The sequence below is a fragment of the Euprymna scolopes genome, chromosome 4 (assembly GCF_053919585.1).
Source record: "Euprymna scolopes isolate OS-2025 chromosome 4, ASM5391958v1, whole genome shotgun sequence".
Lineage (NCBI taxonomy): Eukaryota > Metazoa > Mollusca > Cephalopoda > Sepiida > Sepiolidae > Euprymna > Euprymna scolopes.
Window position 1 is genome coordinate 97005941 of NC_136485.1, and position 23988 is coordinate 97029928.

General features: G+C 31.2%; 1 protein-coding gene across 1 annotated transcript in view; it reads left to right on the plus strand.

Annotated features, from left to right (window-relative positions):
• Positions 1 to 23684, plus strand: part of LOC145269030 (uncharacterized) — a 202028-nt gene extending 178344 nt beyond the window's left edge. The window contains exons 6-9 of the mRNA XM_080124624.1: positions 6804 to 6916; positions 8841 to 8961; positions 16446 to 16533; positions 23396 to 23684. Of these exons, the coding sequence (XP_079980750.1) occupies positions 6804 to 6916; positions 8841 to 8961; positions 16446 to 16533; positions 23396 to 23516 (443 nt within the window). The 3' untranslated portion in view covers positions 23517 to 23684. The remainder of the gene's footprint in view (positions 1 to 6803; positions 6917 to 8840; positions 8962 to 16445; positions 16534 to 23395) is intronic.
• The last annotated feature ends 304 nt before the right edge of the window (positions 23685 to 23988 follow it).

Here is a 23988-nt window from a genome sequence, read left to right on the forward strand (position 1 = left end):
TCATAACATAAAACATCTTAAGTTTTTGAATTTAAGGAATGCTATCAAGAGGATTGTCAGTCGCTAATATTCACAGATCAAGTACAGTGATAGGTGCAGGGGAAAAGTTGATAGATAATTACTATTATCTTAGAGATATAAATACTTTTGAGCTGTATATTTTACATTTGGATCTAATAATTCATTATGATATCTATAGGAATCATACATATAAGAACAAGTAGTTCATAAAGCATGTATTACCAAGTCCTAGATCTTACTTGGTAACAAATAGTGAAGCAGAGGGAATATGGTGAAGAAAAAGATGATTTCATGTGAATGGATAGTCTGGTGAAGGGTAAAATATCCAATAACGGTAAAATCCGTTTCCACAAGTAAAATCCATGTGAATTGCGTAATTGGAAGATGGTCCAAAGTAATCCAAAAGGCAGAAATCTGTGGAATAATTCACAAATGGGGCAAGGAAAAGGGAATGAGTTTAAATAATATTATTAAAAGGAAGATAAGATGTGTGTCGAAAAAGAATTTAAAACGACTGTCAAGGCTGGGCTAATATTGGGAGAATCAGTGAAGAAGAAAAATTGAGTTAATTTTAGAATAGAAAAGCCAATGTCAAAATGACCCAGACAAGATGATGTTGAAAAGGTGTCAAAATTTGAAGCAAAAAAGGGGCTCAACTGAAATATACAAATTATTACTTAAGAATTATATTATCAGAAGTAGTTATTAAAGGAAGCAAATGAATTAATAAGTGAAATACATACTCATGTATATACATACATATATATGAATACATACAATTACACGAGCACACACACACACACACACATATATATATATATACACAACACACCCACATATACACACACATATAAATACATACATGAGTAAATATATAAATAAAGTTGAAAAAAATATATTTTAAGGAGAGAAGATGGCCGGTATCTACAAATTCCAGAATAATGCAAATAAGTATGTAAGTAAATGCACATAATAAAATATAAGTAAACATACATGCAGAAAATAAATGTGTAGGTAAATGGGTATATTTGATTGACTTCCTCTCAAAGTAGTAATATAATAAACACTAAAACAGAGATTGCAGATGTAAAACCGGCCAAACAAAGAAATAAAGAATTACAATGAAAATTACCAAGTTATAAAATGCTAAGAAAGTATGTAGAAAAATATATATAACTGAAAAGTTAATTCAATAGCTAAGTAATTTCAAATTTACCATATTTAAATTTGGACTTGTGTTTGCAGTAGGAGATCAGTTCGTTTTTAGAGTTTATTATATTACTACTTGGAGGGGAAGTAATTATAATTATAGCTTCGGTTGTGCAGAGGTGACATGACTTAGAGCCTTAAGAGTATAAGACTTAACCTATTTCGTCTGAAGACCAACCTCGCTCAGAAATCTTAACAAATGAACTCCCTATCAACTCTCAAAGAGAACAAAAGAAAATTGAAAGATTTGCTGCCAAATTTTACGGATTAAAAACCATTGCCCACCCCAAATACAACCCTTACCTTGAGGAGTTTGAGAATTCCATGTTAAATTTAGTCAAAAAAAATTAGATTTAAGAAACAAAAACACCATTATAATCCAGTTACTTGAAAAATAAATAATTTTGCTGAGAAAGTTAAAAAGAATAAACATATATTTGTCCCCACTGATAAGGCTAAAAATTACTATAAACTTGACTATCCTACATATAAAAGACTTTTGTATAAAGAGCTTAATAAATCTTATAAAATAGTGCCTCGTAATACTTTAGATTCTGTTAATTCTGACTTCTATGAACATTCATAACTTCACTGAAATAATTTCTCTGGGTACCCCTAGATTCACCCTCAAGGACCATAAGCTTAAATTTCATGACAACCCCCTCCATCAGATTGATCTACCCATCTAGCTCTGACTTAGGTACTATAAGCAAAAACATCTTAGATGGAATCATCCCCTCTATTAAAGAAAAAGTTAGTTTCCCTCTTTGGCTAAATTCAGATTCCGTAATAGGTTTGTCTCCCTTAAAAATAAACACCTCCTTAACTTCATAACCTTTGACATCAACAATTATTATTAATCAATTTCTTCGATCCTTTTAAATAAGGCTCTAAGTTTTGCTAAAAGAAATTCTGACTTAACTCATTTAGAAATTAAATTAATTCTCCTAGCCAGAAAGTCCCTTATACAATTGAACAATAAGTTTTGGACTAGAAAAGACGTTTCTAATAATTTTGACATCTTAATGGATTTTTCTGAGTCTGCAGAAATTATTCTCTGAATCAACCCAACTAAACCTTATGAATGAATATCTGAGGATATAAAAAAAATCAAAAAAAAAAATCGTTAGATATTAAAACAAACAAAACTATTGAACTAATCAGAATGGATAGATACTTGAAGACATAAAGTACTTTGAATACATATAATTTTTTTCTTTAATTTTGGGTTTGGCATTAAATAACCTGAAAAGGGTTGATATGCCATTAACCAAACAATTGTAATTTAAATGATTAGATAGTAAAAAATGCTCTTTAAAATATATAAAATAAAGGTATTATAACGAAAACCTATTTGAAAATACATCATTTGAAATCATAATTAAAAATTTCGCAAGAACATTCTTATCAACCTAATACAACAGAAATACAAGAATCACAATCTAAACTCAAAAGAATTAAATCCCTTATGCAAATAAAAGAACTTTATCATTATGCAGCTTTATCACTAATCACAAGAGGTGGTAATTCCTTTCAGTGGTGGGAGAAAACACAGACCTTACAACTGCTGAGTAAACTGACTTTAAAATATTTAAGCACACCACCTTCATCTGTGGAGCATGAGAAGCTTTTTAGTACGGGTGGTAATGTGCATGAACCTATGGTGGACAGACTGTCCTGAGAATGAAGAAACTCTAATATATCTATATTACAATTTAAAAGTATTCAACTTTAAATATTGAGGAGATTATAAAAGCAGAGGACGCAGGCAACAAGTATAAAAGAGGAAGTAGAGCAGTAGCAGGTGCAGAATTTCAGCTTATAGATTAAAGAACTTCAAGAATTACAATTTTTACTTTTTTAGTTGGCTTGTAATTTCTTTTTTTTATTATCTAATTGTTTAATTCATTTAAGAATTGGAAATCATACTTTGTATTTTGTAATTTTAATAACTAGCGGGGTTACCCAGTGTTGCTGGAGACTATATAAACAATGAGAAAATTGAATTTGATTTTGAATATATTTGTTATTCCTAGGAGACAGGAATTTTTAATGTCTATGTATCATTTGCTATTTCGAGTAAAAGAATATTTTACCTACCCTAGGACGGGTATTAGACATGTATAAAATAAGTTTGCCTTCCCTAGCAAAGGTAATTCACGTCGTGCAGATGCTGAAAAAGACGAAACTAAGAAAAATCAAAAATCAGTTAAAAGAAAAACCACACAGGTCACCAATACGTCTTCCCTGTGGCAAAAAAACACACTTGAAAAACAAAAAATACATCTAACAAAAATATAAAATTACCACAAAGTGAAGCCACTACTACTACTACAAATAGATTTACAGAATTAGAAGACATGGAAACTGAAGTTACTCCTCAAACCTAAAAAAATCCTCATAAATTACAAGAAAATCCAATGGAATTGCCGTGGATTGAAGGCAAATTACAATGAAATTTTATTGTTGCAAACCAAATTTAATCCTTTGGTTATTTATCTCCAAGAAATCTTTCTTAAGAATGAGGACAATTTGAATATAAAAAAATACTATCAACAATATAACTACATTATTATGAAATACAGGACTTAATAATACTGTAACCCTTTTCCCCCTCTCATTGCAAAACCCAACATATTCTTCAAGGCAGAGGACAAAAATGACAAAATCCACTATAAAACAACCAAATCAAAAGCTACACACTAATGATTGAAAATACAAGGAGCTTGAAGAATAAAAATCCCATATAAAATAACTGGATACAACATCGAATACTATTCCCAAAATAACTGGATTCAGCATTAAATAACCCACAAAGGGTTGATATGCCGTTAAACAAAACAAAAAAATTATTAATATATAATAATATAACAAATTTACATGGTTGCGACACTGGACATGCTAATGTTTCGGACAAATGGTTGGTTAAAAACCAGAAGTCTTTATTTGGTGATTTAATAAATATTTATCTATAAATATAAAAGCGAAAATGTGTGTTGAGAGAGACAAGACAGAGAGAGGGACTTGGCTGTCGTACAGGGCTAGGACTCTGTAGCATCATCTGTGTATGGATGCTCCCTCAGGCATTTGTCTATTAAAATGATCCTGTGGCGATGGAAGTCATTTTTGGGCTCGTGGACTTTGGGTGTCTGAGGGAGTGGCGCTCGTCTGGCAGGACGTTGCAATCATCATGTATGTATGATTGTATGTATGTCAGGTCATGTCATATGCTACTGGTACCATGTAACTCAGTACTACCTGCCTCATGGTCGGGTCACTGGCGACTAAACTGGTTCCCCCACCAGACTTGTTTGGTGAGGACGGTTGCTAGTCTCCCTGAAGGATTAAAAACAAGACCTTCCAAAGGGCGAATCAACCCTTTTTCTGGGTCAACGGCCAACTAGCACCATATATGTGTGTTGAAGTGGAGAGGGCTCCCGTAAGCCATGGTGAAGGCAACTTTTCTAGAGAAGCAAATCTCTGATATAAAAACCATAAAGCGGGAGACCAGTACCCGCATTAAGCTGATCTGCAGTTTAATTTGTTGCTGGCTAGCTTACTCTTGCTTGTTGTTGGATCTAAACATTTTAAACCGAGAGAGAGACTTAGTTGTCATACAAAGCTAAAATTCTGTAACATCTGTGTATAGATACTCTCTCAGGCATTTGTCTATTAAAATGGTCCTGTTGCGATGGAAGTCATTTTTGGGCTCATGGACTTTAAGTGTCTGAGAGAGTGGCACTCGTCTGACAAGACATTGCAATCATCATGTATGTATGTATCTATCTATCTTTTTTCCGAGAAGCGTTCGGTCGGCCCACAACCTCTTAAAACTTTTTATATCACATATAAATCATAATATTTACGAGTTAACAACGGAGGTCGCCTCTCTGTTTAATTTGCTCGACTTTGAAAAGATAAATATTCAAGATTTTTCGCTTGCTGAATGTGGATTAGGCTTTTTCGTATAATAAAAGCGACACTAATTCTGGCAGTATTTCTCCAGTCGCGATCGCCGGAAATGTCCGAAAGCAATCAGCTTTGATCAATGTGGAAATATTTTCCTTATATCAAACAATTGCTATTCAATTTGGACAATCCCCTTTTTATGGGGAGCTGATTCACCCCCTCCCCCACATCTTGGGAAAATAAAAAAGCGTTCTTGCAGTAAATGAAATACTACCCCACAGTCAAAGTTGACCTCATTAAGTCATTAAAACGTGCACCTGCCAATTCTAAGTAATTAAATAAATTCGAATGTGTTTCCATTAGTATTTCGTGGTGGCCCAGTGGTTAACGTCGCACGTTTTTTTTTTTGTTTTTTTTTTTTGTTTTGTTTTTGCACACTTTAATTTCCAATTTTTCCTCAAGGGTTCAGGTTTGATCCTTATACTTACCTACCAAAACTTTTTTTTTTTTTTAACCTCTCCCCCATTTACAAACACACCAATCATTTAACTCGCATTTCATCATTTTTCATAATTCTTGGATATGTTACTAATTTCAACAATCATTTTTCATAATTTAAGCCAACATTATCGCTCTCCTCTTACTAAAATAATAATTTTTATATATTGTTTGGGCTGATTATTTCATTACAAACATTAACTTGTATTTCATCATTTTTCATAATTCTTGGATATGTTACTACTTTCGACAATTATTTTTCATAATTTTAATCCACATTATCACCACCCTTTACTAAAAAAAAATGATTTTTGATATATTGTCTGGGCTAATTATTTCATTATAAACCCACTAATCAATTAATACACATTTTATCATTTTTCATAATTTTTGGATATGATACTAATTTCCACATTTTGTAATAATTTTAACCTATACCCCTACACAGATTCGAGCCTGCCTACTACCACTTTTTTTTACTCAACACACACCTCCAAACACTCAGGCAACTATAATAATAAATACAAAATCTGCATTAATCAAAACATCATAATTAAGCATATTTTACAATCAGGCAATACCGGACCACCTGCTAGTAAATTATAAAATTTGAGAAAAGTTTGGCTTAAAAAGGAACAAAAATCTAAAACTTTTAGAAAAATCTTTTATCTAGTCTGATTATTCAACAGATCTTGTTTGCTAGGACTTCAATTAGTGCAAGGGCCTGAATTTATGTTGGTCGTGCCACAAGCCCATTTTTTTCTGGTTGAACACATTGTATAATGTTCAAATTTATTGTGGAGATTTATAAACTTCTAGAACTTCCCTATCTTCCAATAACAAGCAATCATTTGGATTTGTTTGTTTTTTGTTTTGTTTTTTTTTAAACAAGTCGCATTAGTAGCCATACTTGCTTCTGTACTAGAACAAAACAAAAAAAATTTATTTGCTTATAAAATTAAGATTACATGCCATGTTTGATTGGTTAAATATTTTATTTTACAAATAACTTTTTCAAAAGATATCAAAACTAAAAATATTTCCTGCTAAATTTCTAATGAATTTTTTTTTTTTTTTTAAACATCAAATTGAAACAATCCAATTTTAGAAATTATCAATGTTTTTGCTGTTTCTTCCAACTCTGTTGTATTTCTTTTTGACAACAGGTGTGTATACGTTGTTCCATTGTGACCAAAAGTTTGAAAAAGATGTTCCCCTTCTTCAAAATATGCTTAACCATCAACTGGAAATTTATAAAGCTGAACATCGAACTCTTGAGGTAAGCAGTTTAATAATTATATTGATAAAGCATGAAAATTAGTTTCACCAGGCCATAGAAAATGGTGTCCATCTGACTCCTACCAAGTCTGAATGTGACACAAGGTCGACTTAACATGGGGATTTCAGTTTTCTCAAAAAGGTACTTTGAGTAGCATAATCAAACTGTTAAAATACCCCATTAAGGAACCAATTAACCAAATCCTCTTCTTGAGGATGAGATCCACTTTCCACCATGTCAAGTAAAGAAAAGAACACTATTGACTGAGAGATAAATGGCACCAGTAAATCAGATAGGCTCCTTCAGTTTTTGGCAAATTATGGATATCCACAAAGAGGTGTCTGCGCATGAAATTTTTGTGGTAGGTGTGCAATCTCCAACCATACTTTTCCTGAGTCAACATTGTAAATACCAGTGGCAAAGTGAAGTGTATGTACAAGACGACTGGAAACAAATGCAGAGATAAGCGGAGAGGAACATATAACGCTTAGAATTCCCAAATATTCACCCATCTGGTGCTAACCAGGCTCAATGTTGCTTAACTTCAATGATCTGATGAGAACTGGTGTCAACACGATTATGCTGTATATGACTAAATAAAGATTGTTTAAAGGTACAAAGAGGCTTTATTCTGGAGCGTACAAAAACAAACGTAAACAATCCAACTGGAAAAGGCAAATAAGGATAAATAACTCCTTTTGAGCAATAAATTATTGTAAATTATAAGTTAGTCTTGCTTGTTCGATTTTTTTTTTTTAAATTATGATTTCGTCTTTATTCTTGTAAATTATAATCTACAGTATTAGTTATCTCCCTTGTCGGATAAGTGATCTTAATTCAATACCGGCAGAGCCTATTTGTAACCATTTGCATTCCCTGATGAGAATACCTCAGACGATCACCATAAACAAATACTTTCTCTTAAAAAATAGAGATAAAAGAGGATAGTGGCTCTAAAGGAGCGTGTAATGCCTGGGAGAATGGCCTTTTGTCTCGAACAGGCAGATAACTGATTAGTCGAGAAGGCAATATGAAAGATTTGTTACTTGGACAATGCTTAATCATTTTCACTAAATGCAATTTTGTAGTCATGTTTTGTTGGAACTTGAGATATTTGTTCTTTGAAGACATTTTCTAATTTTGGAAATTACAGTTCAAAATTACAATAACTAAATCTAGTGAATAAGAATGATAATCCATTATTATAATGGATTTTTGTTAGGAACTCAAAATCTGCTTATGCATGATGGTAACATTGTCATGGCAAAGAATCTCTTTGTTAAACCAGTTTTAGATTTCCTCTAATCATTTACCATTTCCAAATAATCCTATTGATTGATGCCATAAACCATGATGACAGGATATTAGTCTGTCACCATTTATTTACCTGAGTGAAGTGTTTACTTACAGAACCTAGTATTCCCAATCACTTACCAATCTAAATAATGGCCCTGTCGGTGGGGCGTTAGAATACGCCGACACTCCCCCCTGCAGAGGGTAAAAGTCCTGGATATGACTTTAAACTATATCCAGTGGTGAGGCCCCAGCTTGTGGGCTTTGGGGAGTGTGGAACCACCCTTTAATTACTATTGCTCCCAGGTCCACTCTGACCCGGAGTGGTAATACCTGTTAGGGTCCCAACTATGGGTTAAATAGAAACCAACGTGAAAACAACAAATATATTCTATTAAAAAATGTTTCTTCAAAATGTTTGGATTCGGCATTAAATAACCTGAAAAGGGTTGATATGCTGTAAAACAAAAACAACCAACCAATCTAAATAATTGCTCAACTCCATTTAAAATAAATTCATCTGTGGAATTTGTCTAGATGATGGTCATCTTCTTGATTGATAGTTTACCTTATTTTTTATATTGGAAATCTTGCAAACAATTTGTAATAAATGATTATCTTTAAATTTCAGGTGATGCTTGAATGTGAACAAGAAGAGACAAAAGAAAGAGAGCGTGCTCGCTCGAAAAAAGTTCAAGCTGAGATCAACAAAAGGGAACATAGAAGAGAACAAGTTTTATTGTTTGGAAAAAGTAAGATTGGCTTGAAATGTTTTGTGTTATTAATGATGATCTGAAATATTACTTCAGAATGACTTAATATAACAAAGTAGAGAGATATGGTGACAGTTGATTTTTAAATTTAAAAATAGAATATATCAGATGTGAGTTTTTTTTGTTTTTTTTTCCTTTTGTAAATCTGAAAAAAAACAGAATTCCACTTATTTTTTACTCAAAAAAGGAATTTTTTTAAGCAAAGACTTATTTCTGCTAAATCACTTTATCTTTATTTGGTTTTCTTTTTTGCTTTATCTTTCTTTTTCCTTTCTGTCTTGGCTTGATTTGTTTTGCTTTCTCTCAATTCAAACTTTCCCCCCCTCCCTTTGCCACATATAGTTTGAGTCTTTATGTCTGCACAATCCTTAATTTTTATTTCTGATGACAGTATTTTTTTTCTTGTTTTTTGTTTAAAATTTTTTTTTTAATTCATTTTCAAAATAAATTTCAACAGAACATTAGAAGTTGCATTTAATGGAATTTAAAAGCAAAACTGAAGTTTAGACATATCAGTTAATACTTACAGTATAAACCAAAAAAAAAACTAAATAAACACCCTTCAATTTCTGCCAAAAAATGAGATTCTATTTTTATAGGCCATATGGAAGCATCCTGAAAAATTCATAGAACGTAGGAAAAAAAATTTAGAGAAAGGGATCAGTGTTACATGAATTTAACATATGACATCTGGACCATATTAGCATTTTAGGACAGTTAAACAATTATTTTTTTTTCTTTTGCTACAGAATTTTTTTTTTTTTTTTTTTTTTGTGTGTATTCACCTTCGTGAGTGAAAATTCATTTCAATTTCAGCTATTTTCCCATTGGCCACTTACATCTCGAATATTAGTGATGGGATGATTCCAAAATTTTTCCCAATCATTGATTTTGTTTTAAATCCTCAATTTCGATACAATTACTGATTCTTTAAAATCACTAAAAGTTTAGCTTTAGAGTTTTTTTGTTTTGTTTTTTTTTGTTTGTTTTTAGAGTACCGTAAAAACCCATGTCATATAAGGTATATTTTTTCGCAAATGTAAAAATCTATATTTTGTTTGTACCTAAAAATCAATACATATTAACAATTTTATCTTTAGTAGCAGTAAGAGAAAATTTAAGATTTAAACAAATCAAATAATGAATCATTTTTGGTATTGGAAAGTAGATACAATTTTTTTTATACCAATTTCGGTACCTTAAAAATTTCCTATTTTTTAAATTTTTATTTTTTTTTTTATTCCAATTGTCTCAACAATGATATATATATGACAATGTGGGGGATATGTCAGATATAAACAGGATTGAAAGCAAGATAGCATGAATACAAACGGCTTTTGCTTTTTTTATAATCCAAAATTAAAAAAAAAATTTTTACAAACTAACAGAGACCCAACATTGCCTGGGATTGAATGATGAATGCTTCACACTACCATATTTTTATTGACATCGAAATCGGTGGAATTGCCCATTTTTCATTCAAATCAATTGATTGCTTGTTCTAGTTGATGCATCGGAAGGAAGCTTCACATGCCTCCCTGCAGTGACTTACATTGCAGTACATTATAGTCGACATTGCGCTGTAGAGAACTTACAGCTGATTTTATAAAATTATTTTTATATAATGAGTTCAGTTAAATTTTAAAAGGCATTTCTTGTTGACAAATGTTGATGAAAAATGTTATTTCAATTTACGATCAGCCAAAACAAGATTGTGAACATTTTGGATGTTTTCCACGGCAACTACCAAATTTGGTCAACCTGAGCATTCAGCATCATTTATGTCTGCACAATCATGTTTAAAGTCAATGTAACACCTCTTAATTTTTATTTCTGATGAAGCAGAGTGCGAATAATGTTTATCAAAGCATTACTTTGCTTGAACAGTATTTTTTTCATCAGAAAGCAATGTTTTATCAACATGAAATTTTTCATTGTTTTGAAAATTTGCAATAGTCTGTTCCTTCTTTCATCGGATTATTGAGACGTATTGGAGACATTCTGATACAAAACCTATCTAAGAACACTGCCAAGTGAATAAAGTACCTTTGTGTGAAATGTCATAAAAATCGCCTTTCTCAAATGTTGATGAAAAATGTTATTACAATCAGCCAAAACGAGATTGAACATTTTGGATGCTTTCTGAGGCAACTGCCAAATTGGATTAACCTGAGCACTCAGCATCGTTTGTGTCTGTTTAAAGTTAGTTAATATTTATTTCTGATGGAGCAAAGTACAAATAATGCTTATCGAAGAATTACTTTGCTTGAACAGTATTTTTCTCATCAAAAAAACAATGTTTTATCAAATACAAAATTTTTCATTGTTGTGGAAATTTGCCGTAGTTAGTTTCACCTAGTTTACTGTAATTTGTAATTGGACTCCAATTTTGACACATGCATTTAATGGTTGGTACTTTATACAAATCATATGGATTTTTTTTATTATTATTACTAGTGCCATATGCATGTCCGGTTCAGGACTGCATTTACAAATACTTTGGTGAAACATACTACTATATTTCTAAAAGCATAGCTTTTTTATTCTCTGAATAGTAGAATGATATTTCGGAACAATAATACAATAGCTTACCCATTGTTCCCTTGTATTTTTCAAAAGAACATTCATCATTTCTTTTTCATTCTAATTAATAATTTCCGCAAAATATAAGTTCTGTAGCAAACTTTGGTTATTTATATTGAAATACATACAAAATATGGTGGTTCAATATAAGGAAGAAATTAGTGTACACCAAAAACTATGGAAAATTAACTAATACAATTTTAATAAAAAAAATAGATATTTGGAATCAAGAATTTTGAATTACAAGACTGTCAAACAAATCTTCTGATTATCTCTGTTCTTATTAATGAATATGCTATGTGCTCTTATGGTTTGGAGCTCATTGACTCTGAATAGTAAATTTATTTTATTTTTTATTAAACTTATACTTGGGTTAATGAAGGATAATTAAAAAAAAAACAAGAAAAAAATATGTATTTGGAGTTTAGTCAGAGCAGGTTTTTTTGGGGTTTTAAATCTTCCTCGGAAACTCTCATGCACGGATCCTGCTAGTCCTATATATAATATTTCGATTGCAGAAATTCCCTTCTGGACTAAATTACCATAGGTTTGCAAGAACAGATGCCACATACAAATTTATTATATCTAAACCATCTTCTATAACTTTAGAACAGCGTTTTAGATACATCCATTATATTTCATCCTAGGAGAGGCATTTTTATTTTTCCCTCTATATTTACAGTCCTGTTCCTGCCCTCAGTCTACACCTGGAAAATATATACACATTATGATTGTTTTCCAGGCACCCTTCTTAATGGCATCATAAACACCTATATAAACCATTAACTTTCCATTTCCCATTACACAAACTAATTTTTCCCTTACACATTTCCAGCACTTTTCATTAGTTGCTAACTATCAACTTGCCTATTCGAGATTAGACGCTTTATTGAATAAACGAACATACTAGATGTTTAAAAACATGGCTGCTCTGTATACACACTACAATTGTTTAAACTTAAACAAACCAATTGTTTCTTTTTTTTTCTTCTTATACTGTTATTACAATTATTGTCTCCTACAAAAAAAAAATAAAAGCAAGCACGATATGCAAGGTTTGCCATAACAGCAAGCGAATGAAGGAGTGACGGAATTTGTAATATGGAAATTTACATATGGAGACAGAGTAAGAAAGACAGAGTAAGAAAGACAGAGTAAGAAAGACAGAGTAAGAAAGACAGAGAGGGAAAGAGGCAGATAGAAAGATACCTAGAGAGAAAGAGAGTATAAATAGAATATTTTTATGTTTTTAAACAAACTTTTTCTTTAATTATAAACAATATGGACAGAACTATTTTTGTATTTTTTTTTTCTTTTTAATTTGAAACATTATAAATAGAACTACAGTGCTTGTTTATTTGTGCTACCATGCTATTTTACATTAGTTCTTTTCAAGTTAGATTCGCATTTCTAAAAAACTTTTTGTATTTTACATTGTTAGGTGGATGTACAGATTAGTTACAAAACCCCCCTTTCTCTCTCTGCCATGTTAAGAATGGCTTTCAATGTAGCAAAAATACATAAGTACCAAACCTTTTATTATTTTCAACGGATATATAGTATGCTGACAACAAATACCGCATTTTAATTGTCTGCAAATGAGTAGTGTTTAGATTATTAAGCAATATACATTTTCATGACTATTTTTTTACAAAATATTGTGCGGGTAATCTACATGCATAAGCACATTATTTTATAGAAAATACAGATGCGAAATTATTTTTTAAAAAAAAAAAAAAATCATTTTGGTTTACCTATGTATGTGTGACCTATTTTCATTTTAAAACTAACTAAAAAGGGGATCAACATGGGCTTGGTGTAAACATAAGTTTTTTTTTTTTTTTTTTTTTTTCCTACATTTTGATATGAACTATATTATAAATGATTCACAAACTTTATAGACGTAAAATTTAATAACATTATTATTGAACATGGAAATCATGTGATTATTAAATTTTAAGATGGAAGCACAGATTACTTACAAAACACCATTTCCTAAAATGTTCAGAATGGCTTTCAAAATATTATTTTTTTCGCCTTACACTGCACGCTTATAATTTCAAGGTTGGTTCATAGTATTTGTGTGTGGGGGGTCATGATGGCGATTATTAAGATTATATTTGGGGCAGATATTTTGACCCTCCCCCGCCATAAAATGGGGTGTCTATTCCGAAAACCGTTCTTAATAGGGATAGGTTAGGGGTGTCCATTTTGAAAACCATTCTTACCATGAGGATGTTGGGGGCTGTCTATTCCAAAAGCCATTCTTAACATGAGGATGTTGGTGGTTGGGCAATACCATCAACAGCCGTACTTAAACATTTTACGAGGAGGAGGGGGGGGGGGTCATGCTTCCACCGAGCAATGCCAGTTAACGGGTCCTGCTAGTATATATTTTGATTGCAGAAATTCCCCTCTGAACCAATTTACCATAGGTTTGCAATAACAGATGCCATATACAAATTTATTATGTCTAAACTATTACCCAACATCTTATGTAACTTTCGCATGCTGTTACAGACATATTCGTTATAATAAAATCTTACATTACCTCCTACGAGCGCCATCATCACAACCGACGATATATTTAGATCAAATAGTTAATATTTTTCACTTTACCCTCAAAAGTACTCCCACTGCTCCCAGTGAAGACCAGATAAAAATATACACAATATAAATATATTGCCTTGACACCCTGAACTGCATCAATCACTGATAGACATACAACTACCTTTACACTTTCCTATTCAAAAATAATGATTTCTCCCTACTTACATTCCGAGTATTCACATTGGCTGAAAACGTAAAAGTTTGTTATTCCAGATTGCACACATTTATACTAAAAACGAATACTTCACATCTTCACCAAGATGGCCTCTACCTCTACACGAATCAATATTTTTCTGAATATTAAACCAAATAAAAATATTCTAGAACTCTCATAATTTTAACTTTTCGTAATTGCACTCTCACATTTAATCGCACACAATATCGCCGCATAGTGTTTGAAAAAATATACTTTCCTATCATTACATTTTCGAGAGATTAACGATGAATGTTTGCATTACCTTACCATAGCATTTACTTTTTCCTTACCAAAAAGTATTCGCACTAACACTTTAGAAATAAATTGCCAAATCTTCTTTCTTACATGTTTCCATCTATTAAAAATAATACCGTTGGTTTTGGCGTCGTAAGCGCCCTAGATTATAAGAACAAATCTTAGACGAGACAAGTTTTTTTTTTATGTTTTGTTTCAGCATTCTAAATTATGAAATGACATAATGAACGAATCTCAGTAAGCGAGACAAACTTACTTTTTTTTAATGTTTGGTTTCAGCATCCTAAACTATGAGATTACATAATGGACAAATCTTAGTAAGAGACAAACTGTCTTTTTTTAATACTTGGTTTTGGTGTTCATCTCATAATTTATTATGAGATGAAGTAATGAATGAATCTTGGTAAACAAGACAAACTTTCTTTTTTTAATGTTTGGTTTTAGTGTTCTACATTATGACGTGAAAATTTGAACGAATCTCTTCCTACTCACCACAGGATAGGGTTTCTATTTCGAGAGCCATTCTTAATATGGGGATGTTGTAGATGATCAGAGGAGGTTCCATAAGCCGTTCTTAATATAAACAGGTTGGAAGTGTCTTTTTCGAAAGCCATGAAGAGTTTGGGGGTTGGGCGTCAACAACAGTACTTTACGGTTTTTACGAGGGGGCGAGGGGGCTGATTGATTAAAGAGCTTTTTTTTTTCTTTTGAGAAATTTTTACCATAGATCCACCTAAACACTTTCTTTTTAAATTACGACTTTTATAGGATTTTTGCCATGCTGATCAAAAAAACTCTGATTTATATTTGCCAGATACAAGTAGTTTTCCACATATAAAGTCTGTATTTTGCCCTTTTTATCACTGGCCGCCAGGTTAGTATGCACAGCTAAAGATCCAATCTAATTATATCTGACACTGCCATCCTCTTACTTCTTTGTTGGCTCATAGTATTTGTGTGTGAGGATCCTGACAGACTATCAAGGTTACATTTGTGGCAAATATTTTGGTCACCCACATGGCCAAAATGGGGGTTCTATTCTAAAAGCTGTCCTTAATATAAGGAGGTTGAGTATTGGGCAACAACAATAGCAACCGTACTTTAAATTCTTCTACAAGAGAAGAGGGGCATGCTTCCACCGGGCAATGCTGGTTAGTGGGTCCTGTTAGTTATCAATAAAGTCAAACGGTTTCATGTTTACTATTAATCAATTTCGTTTCAACATGATTCATTGTTCATCTACATGTTTCTTCATTTTTCAATTGTCTTGGCAATAGACTTTTGTAAACTAGTATCTAAATACTGATTTTAAAGATGTATAAAAATAACAAAATACTAGTATCAGTTTTCCAAGCTTTCTTTAACTTTTCTCCATAACTACAACTATTAAATATGAAATTAACTTAAAAACCATTTCATAAAATGTTATTTTTTTCTCTAGTTAAAAAGAAAAAAAACTGAAATGAGATCATTATAAATTGGAAATTTAAAACAAAATGAAATTTAGTTAAAATAATTGTATATTGTTAAAAATTCTAAAAAAAAAAAAAATCCATATGAGATTGTTACAAACTATATCCTATCTTAAATAAAATAATTTTCTTTACATTTCTTAAGAAATTTCATGATTTAAAAATATATATCAAATATAACAACTATGAATATCATTTATATATCAAAAATATGGAATTTATTTTTAAAGATAAGTATTTCTGAATAAAACTATTCAATAAAATAGATGAAATGGCAACAATTTGTTTCAGCTGAATTTTTCGAGAGTGTTCATTTTTTTTTTTTTTTTATAAAATTTTATTTTAAGGAACAATAGATGATGATGATCAGCTTTATCCTTTCATGAAATTTTATAGCCAAGCTGAAGATAACTGGGAAACCTTTATACAAATCAGGTAAGTACTTGCAAACATTTCTGCTATCTTCATTTTAATATTTCACTTTGCTTTTGTTTTACCTATATATTTACAGATTGAAATGTGAAATTATGAGCATGTATAGTTCACATGAATGCTTTTCATAATTTTATATGTGGACTGTCGACTCATCATGTTATATCATTTTTAATAATACTCTTGGGAAAAGTATGAATTCATCTATCCTTCCTCCAACTAGCTTAAATAATTAGGAAAGACGAGACTTTTAAGGTTTGCGTTAGAAACTAGTTTAATTTTAAAAAAACTTAAATAACATCAATTTTAATATTTACCACTCCGATCAACCTGTCATGAAAATACGTGAATAACTGCTGACAGAATTGCTTGAAAAATGATAATTGCCAATGTTAAATTATGAATAAGAATATACAGATCCTGTTTCTGAAATTGTATGAAAAAAGGTGATTAAATAGTTATTGTTTTCATTCCTTGCATGAGTAAAAGAAAAATTGGGCTATTTAATTCTTTTCTTTAAACATACTCATGTAATGGTGATATATTTTTTTTTTCAAAAATTTTGGCCATTTTTCTTAAATATTTTTGAGAAATTGTGTTCATTTTGAAATTATCAAAATGAATTTCAATAAAACTAAATTTTATGAGGAAATTTTAACTGACTTGTTAATAAACAAGTCAGTTAAAATTTCCTCATTTCTTTTAGTGAAGTTTCATATTGAAACCTGAACCAGTTCACCAGTGATGAACTTCTAAGACTATATCATTAAAAGAAAAATGTTGATTTTTGTGTTCCTTTGTGGCATTGTAGTCAAAACTTAAATGATGTTAAACAAGTTTGTTCTGTTTATATGTCAGTGTAGTTAAATCTAATGATGTGTATTATTTGGTTACGTCTTTTTTTTTTTTTTACATGGAGGTCACAATAAGTGATAAATTGATAAGTATCAAGGTCCAGAAGCTACTCTGGGATAATGGTTATTGCGTGAATAGTAATCAATGGGATAGTATCGTAGTAATAGTTAGTATTGGAGATTTGATAAAGTGTCATTACTTAAGGGGGCGCTTCACCAGGAATTTGTTTATGTTGGACTTGAAGACATCCAAGTTGAAGTCAGGAGAGAAACAGGCAAGCAGCAGAGAGTTCCACAGGCGTGCAGTTCTAAGAAAGAAGCTTTGTTCATGGAATCTACATTTTGATTTAGGTACAGATAAAGAGTGGGGAAAATTATTGACAGTAGTTTCAGCTAGATGGGTGTTTTTCGTGAAAGATTGGTGAGGGGGGGGGATCAGAGATTGGAGTCAGTCTAGAGAAAATATGTCCTCTTCAATTTTCATATTTTTTTATAGCATCTACTATGACTGCGTAAGTTCTCAAAAAAGAAATTGTGAGGGGTTTCTAGCCTACTTTAGAAGATATGGCCCTGTGAAGTTTATCTTTTTTTTTTCTATGTACGCGCAGTAATTCAGTGAAAGATTGATAAAGACAATCATCCTAATGCTCCCAAACTTCTCAAATGTTCATATTGTGTTAAGTAATTTCTTAAACTATTCAATAAGATAGTCTTTGTTAATTTAAAAAGAAAATAATTTAAATATATTTTGCAGATATTGCATTTTGTATGGATTGTCTTCAACAAGTGATAAACATTGACTCATGCATCAGGATCAACACTTAGTTTTTATAGATGGCATTAAACATTAAATTAAAAGAAATTATTTCTGATTGAATTAAAAAAATTAATTTCATAATTTTCACGAAACAAAAAAATGATTTTTTTGTTTTAAATGCATGTGAATTTTTAAAACTTAGAATATTTGTAATTGGTACTAAACATTTTTTTTATCCATAAGAAATGCTTTCAATTTCATCACTTTAAAAATTCTTTATATTTTTTTACAAGTTTTCAAAAAGTTTTCATTAATCTAAAACATTTTTTTTTCATTTAGAAGAAAGTAATAATGATATACAAATTTTAAACTATGCGGTGCACCAAATTTTGTTGTGTACATAGATTAAATTGTTTTGTACACAATTTTTTGCACAGATAATTTATTCACTTTGGACAAATGATAAACTACCATTTGGTGTTGTAGGGACATCAATAGTGCACAGAATATTTGTTAATAGCACAAAACATATATCCTTAAAATCCTCTTTCCAATAAAATGAATGTGATGGAAGAGCTGGATGCATGAACTTAATCATCGAGTCCTTATTTTCCATATTAATTTCTAGGACCATGCCAGTCCAAACATTACTGTCATACCTGCAACAAACATTCTTCAGAATGTTTGTTGCAGGTATGACAGTTTTTCTTCAACTTCAATAGAGAAGTCATATATCAATTCATAGTTTTCATCTTCACTACATTGTTTCATGGTTACTTTATCTCTGTCGAGTGGAATAAACTGATGAAAACTTCTTGTCCCTGGAACTGTGGATGCATTTTCAAATCTAATAGTGAGACTTCTCCTTGCTTCCTCAACTTCTTTTTAATCAAAATGAATTTGATTCCTTCAATCGCAGATTTGCAGTATACAAACATAGTTTCTGTGGAAAGGATGTGTTTGGAATTTGGTCTTCGTAGACTTTCTTTTGCTACTATCCTTTTCACTGTCCCACCTATGCCATCACATGGTTGTTTACCATGACTAGTTGCAAACAAGTTCCAAAATCTTTTTGATGATTGCACCACAACCATCTGTAAAATATTCAATACTTTTCACATTTGCCTTGATCACCTCGATAATGTTTTTTTGTATCATATAAACAAATGCCACATCATGGGAATTGTCACTCAATATAATACAAAAACATTAACTTTGCATTGTATTTTCAAGCTTAAAATAGAGTACAACTGGGTGTAAAGTACATTGAGAGGTACTCCAATGAAAACTCTGGATCTCATCTTCAACAAATTTGTAATTTTCAGCAAAATCCCCAAGAAATAAAACTTCATTATCACTGATATCTCCTTTTTTTGCTTTAAATATCTGGATTGTGATTTAGGAATGAGATGCAAATTTATTTAATTGCAAAATAACTAAATCCACATAAGCTTGACAGGATTCCTTGTGAATTATTAAAGTTGACCTGTCACTTGTTGTTCATTGGAAGAACCCAATAGTTTTCATTAGCAATACAATTCTTCAAGGGTGTCGTAAAGAAATTTTTCCAGCTTCTGTGATGATTTAGGACAATTTGGGCACCTATGAATCATACACTGTCTATTACTTGTATTGCAGACAATATACTTCAGATCTTGATACAGTACATTTAGTGGTTTCAGTAATAGTTTGATGTTTGGGTGGATACACATACAGCATGTGTACCTGCACTACCAGCAAGGACACCATTTTGGTCTAAGACTACAAAATTTTGAAAACCCTTAAGATACTGTTGGGTTCTGTTCCTTGAATGCTCTGAAGAGCTCATTTAGGTTGCACAATCAATATGAGTCTCTTTTGCTAATGTAAATTACGTTTAATACTAACAGTCTTTCCTTCCTGGCATCAATCAAATGTACTCATCATCTTGATAAAATGCTTGCCCTAACTCTACAATATCAGCAGGTAAAGACTTGCCTTTTTTTTGTTCTGACACAGCTAAAATACCGCTTTCCAAACACAATTTGTGAGCCTTGCATACAATATGTTCTGAAACACCAAATACATTTTTGTGTGATCAATCGGTAGGAGCAAGTGTCAAGATCTGTATGTTCATTTTAGTGGATTCCACAATCTTTACTTTTGCTGCAAGAACCTCTATCATTATATCAAAGCACTTAACTTTATCTAAAATCTCATTTTTTTAATTTTAAAGGTTCATCACGTAACAGTTCAGAGTCAATGTTTACTGACCTACTGACTTTGGTCTTAATACTTTGTATTGCAGAAACAGGCCTTTCTAGAGTCATGAAGCCCTTTTGTTTTCATTGGAGAAATTCCAATAGCAGAGAAACATTCATTGATATTTGTCTTCTCTGTTTCCCTCAAAGTACTTGCATCAAGCTCTTGCATTTCCACATCCGATACACGCCTTTGTTTTTCATCATCAAGAAGTTTGCTGATTCGTATTCGACAATTAAGACAGTTTCTTGCCTGGAATAAGTAACAACTTAGCTTTTGCTTTATCTGCCAACTTCAAAGAAATTGCTTTCAAACTGCCTTTAATTTGCTAATGATTTTTAAATGGATTGCAACAACTCTTTTCAAGCCACTCCTACTTAGTTAACAAGGTTTGATTGTGATGGTCACAGATAGTTTGTATTTTATCCTCATCAAGTCCTGTCCTATAGGCAATAAGCTTTATATCCATTGCATCCAAATGATCCACTGAAATTAATCCAAACTGTTTATCATGGAATAAATTAGTATTTGTTTCAACTGTTAGCTCAGTACAAATAGAACAATTCATCTTTATCTGAAAAAAAAAAAAAACTACTTCAATTATTCTGTGTAACTTGTAAAAAATCCAAGTTGGAAATGCCACCTCTATCTTTGAATATTAGATGAAAAAGGACCAATAAATATTTTAGGTGCCACACACATGTTCCAGGAGGGTCATTCAGAGTTGGTTGGCCTAATTCTAAATTTATTACAATTATTACCTATCAGAGATCTTATGTTTAAAGTCTCCAACAAATTTAGTGTTTCAAACTATTGAAAAATACATTTTATTATAAATTTCTTCTAAATGAAAAAAAAGGTTTTAGTTTAATGGAAATAACTTTTTGAAAAATTGTAAAAAAAAAAAAAAAAAAAAAAGAAGTTTAATGCTATCTACAAAAACTCTATAAATGTTTATCACTTCTGTCCGTACCATATCTATCTACAAAAACTCTATAAATGTTTATCACAATCTGTCCGTACCATACAAAATGCAATATCTGCAAAATATATTTAAATTATTTTCTTTTTAAATTAACAAAGATTATCTTATTGAATAGTTTAAGAAATTACTTAACACAATATGAACATTTGAGAAGTTTGGGAACATTAGGATGATTGTCTTTATCAATCTTTCACTGAATACATAGAAAAAAAAAGATAAACGTACATAGAAAAAAAAAAGATAAACTTCAAGGGCCATATCTTCTAAAGTAGGCTAGAAACCCTCACAATTTTTTTTTTTTTTTTTTTTTTTTGAGAACTTACGCAGTTTGATGAAAATTGAAGAGAACATATTTTCTCTAGACTGACTGTAAGCTACATAGGTAAAAAAATTGATGATTTGGGGAACATGCTTTTGGTTGAGCAAAATTTTATTTTCTACCAGGTATGGGGTTAAAATAATTACATATTCGGATTCTACAGTCCTTAAATGCCCTTCCTACCAAATTTCAGAAATATTGAATAAGTGGAAGTATTATTTTTTTTTTTTAATTTTATAAAACACTGAAATTTTGTGACGTTTTGCAGCATAAATTTAGAAGCAAAATATGCAATTTTTACACCCCCCTAAAATCTGAACGGTAAGGTTTTGGACCAAATAATTTGGCAAATTTTCCTAACTCATGAAGGTAATATTTGTGCCAAATTTCAAGTAATTCAGTGTCGGTGGGTGTAATGGCCTGATGAATTGGCATGGAATGACTCCAATGTGTGTTTCTATTTATATCGGGGTGTATGTGTGGCGGTTGGTAACCCCCATTAACTGGCCCGTACTTCTTAGCAACACAGGTGCACATTTTGTTAATAGAAGTCACTGAGTTTGATATGTGTCATTGGCAACCCCTTTGACCTCTCTACATTTACCTAACGCAAGTAAGTTGGGTTCAAATCAGAACACATTAACTGCGTTACTGACACATACAAAAGCTTCTAGTGTCTGTTTCAGGGTTAGCATTAGGAAACTTTCTTAAATGGAACTCCTGAGGGACAGTTTCACTGTAGAGAAGTTCCTGATAACGTTCAAATTGATTAAGATTTCATTCAAATGGAATTCATCGTGAGCTTCTGTTGAACTTTGATAAGCTCTACCAATAGTTGACCAAGTTTTGTCTGTCTACAAGACACAGACTTAAAATGTGACACATCTCTGATCGTTAAATCATTTAGGGATATTAGAAAACTACTGCCTAATTGCACTCTGTTCCACAAGCTCTATGAAATAATCATTTTCTCAAGAATCACACTGATAACTGACAAGCTGATCAGTAGATGCTATTGTCTCAGTTCTGAGTTTTATACTTGAGAAAAAGTTAAAGAAATAATTTTGGAGAATTGATTTTAAAAAAATTTATTCTAATAAATCCTGAGTAATAATTTTTATTTCAAATTTAGATTTTATAATCAAAATCAGTTCAACAGAATTTACTTATTGATATTTATTTATATATATTATTTAATAGACTTGATATTTCTGATTTATACAGCAGGTTGTATAGTGTAAAATTAGGATAGCAAGTTGATATCCCTATCAATAAGCCTAGCATGTTAGATAAAACAATGATGAATGTGAGCAAATATAAAAAATACTAACATTCTAGTTTATTATTAATTTATTGATTTTATTAATATTTGGTTTGTGTTTGGATTGATTCTGATTAACTTTTATATCTTTGAGTTTTGACATGTGGAAAAGTACTTACTGAATGAAGGTGTTCTTTTAATACATGTGTGCAAAAGCCTCAGTTTTACTGATGTACATGTAAAGCTGTTTTGATATAAGCACATTTGCATACACACATCATTGGTGACCAACAGATATCAAAACATGTCTTTGTCGTATCATATTTTTTTTTATTATTCAGTCTCTTTCGTATTATGATAGACTTCCAAAATCTATTAATAATCTCTTCCCTCAATCACCATTATTTAAGTCTTTATAAAAAAAAACTTATTAATTTTTCTTTTCCAGGAGAGAATGGGACAATTTTTTAGTACCAGAGGACACCCCTGGTGCCAGCCGATTACCAAACTGTTGGGTGATGCCTCCTCAACCCTCAGATAATCTATGGGCCAAATTTTTATTATCTTGAACTTTCTTTTTATAAAACAAAATAAAGAAAAAATTGGTAAACAAATATTATGCAAAATGCAAAAAAAATGCAAAAAAAAATAAATAAAAGAAACACAAAGAACATAACAGTATTTTCATACAATATGATATTAGATTATTTCATGCATTAAAGAAAACAATCAAAATATTTTCAGCTTAAAATTTGTTTTACATACTGGCGTGTGTTGGATGACTTTTAGAAATTGACTTACTCTACCAGTTTTTTGTTTTTTTTTTGTTTTTTTTTTTTTTACATGCCTCCCAACAAGGTCGGTTTTTAATGTGGATGGGGAGGGGGACAGCTCCCCAAAAAGGAACACTCTGGTTAGTAACAAAAATAAAAAATGTATGTCATGAAGAATTTCTTCTCCATTAACCGAGACCAAAAATGTGAAGAAAAAAGTTAAGTGCAACATCAGAACAGATATTACGTTTTGATCCTGGTCTGAACC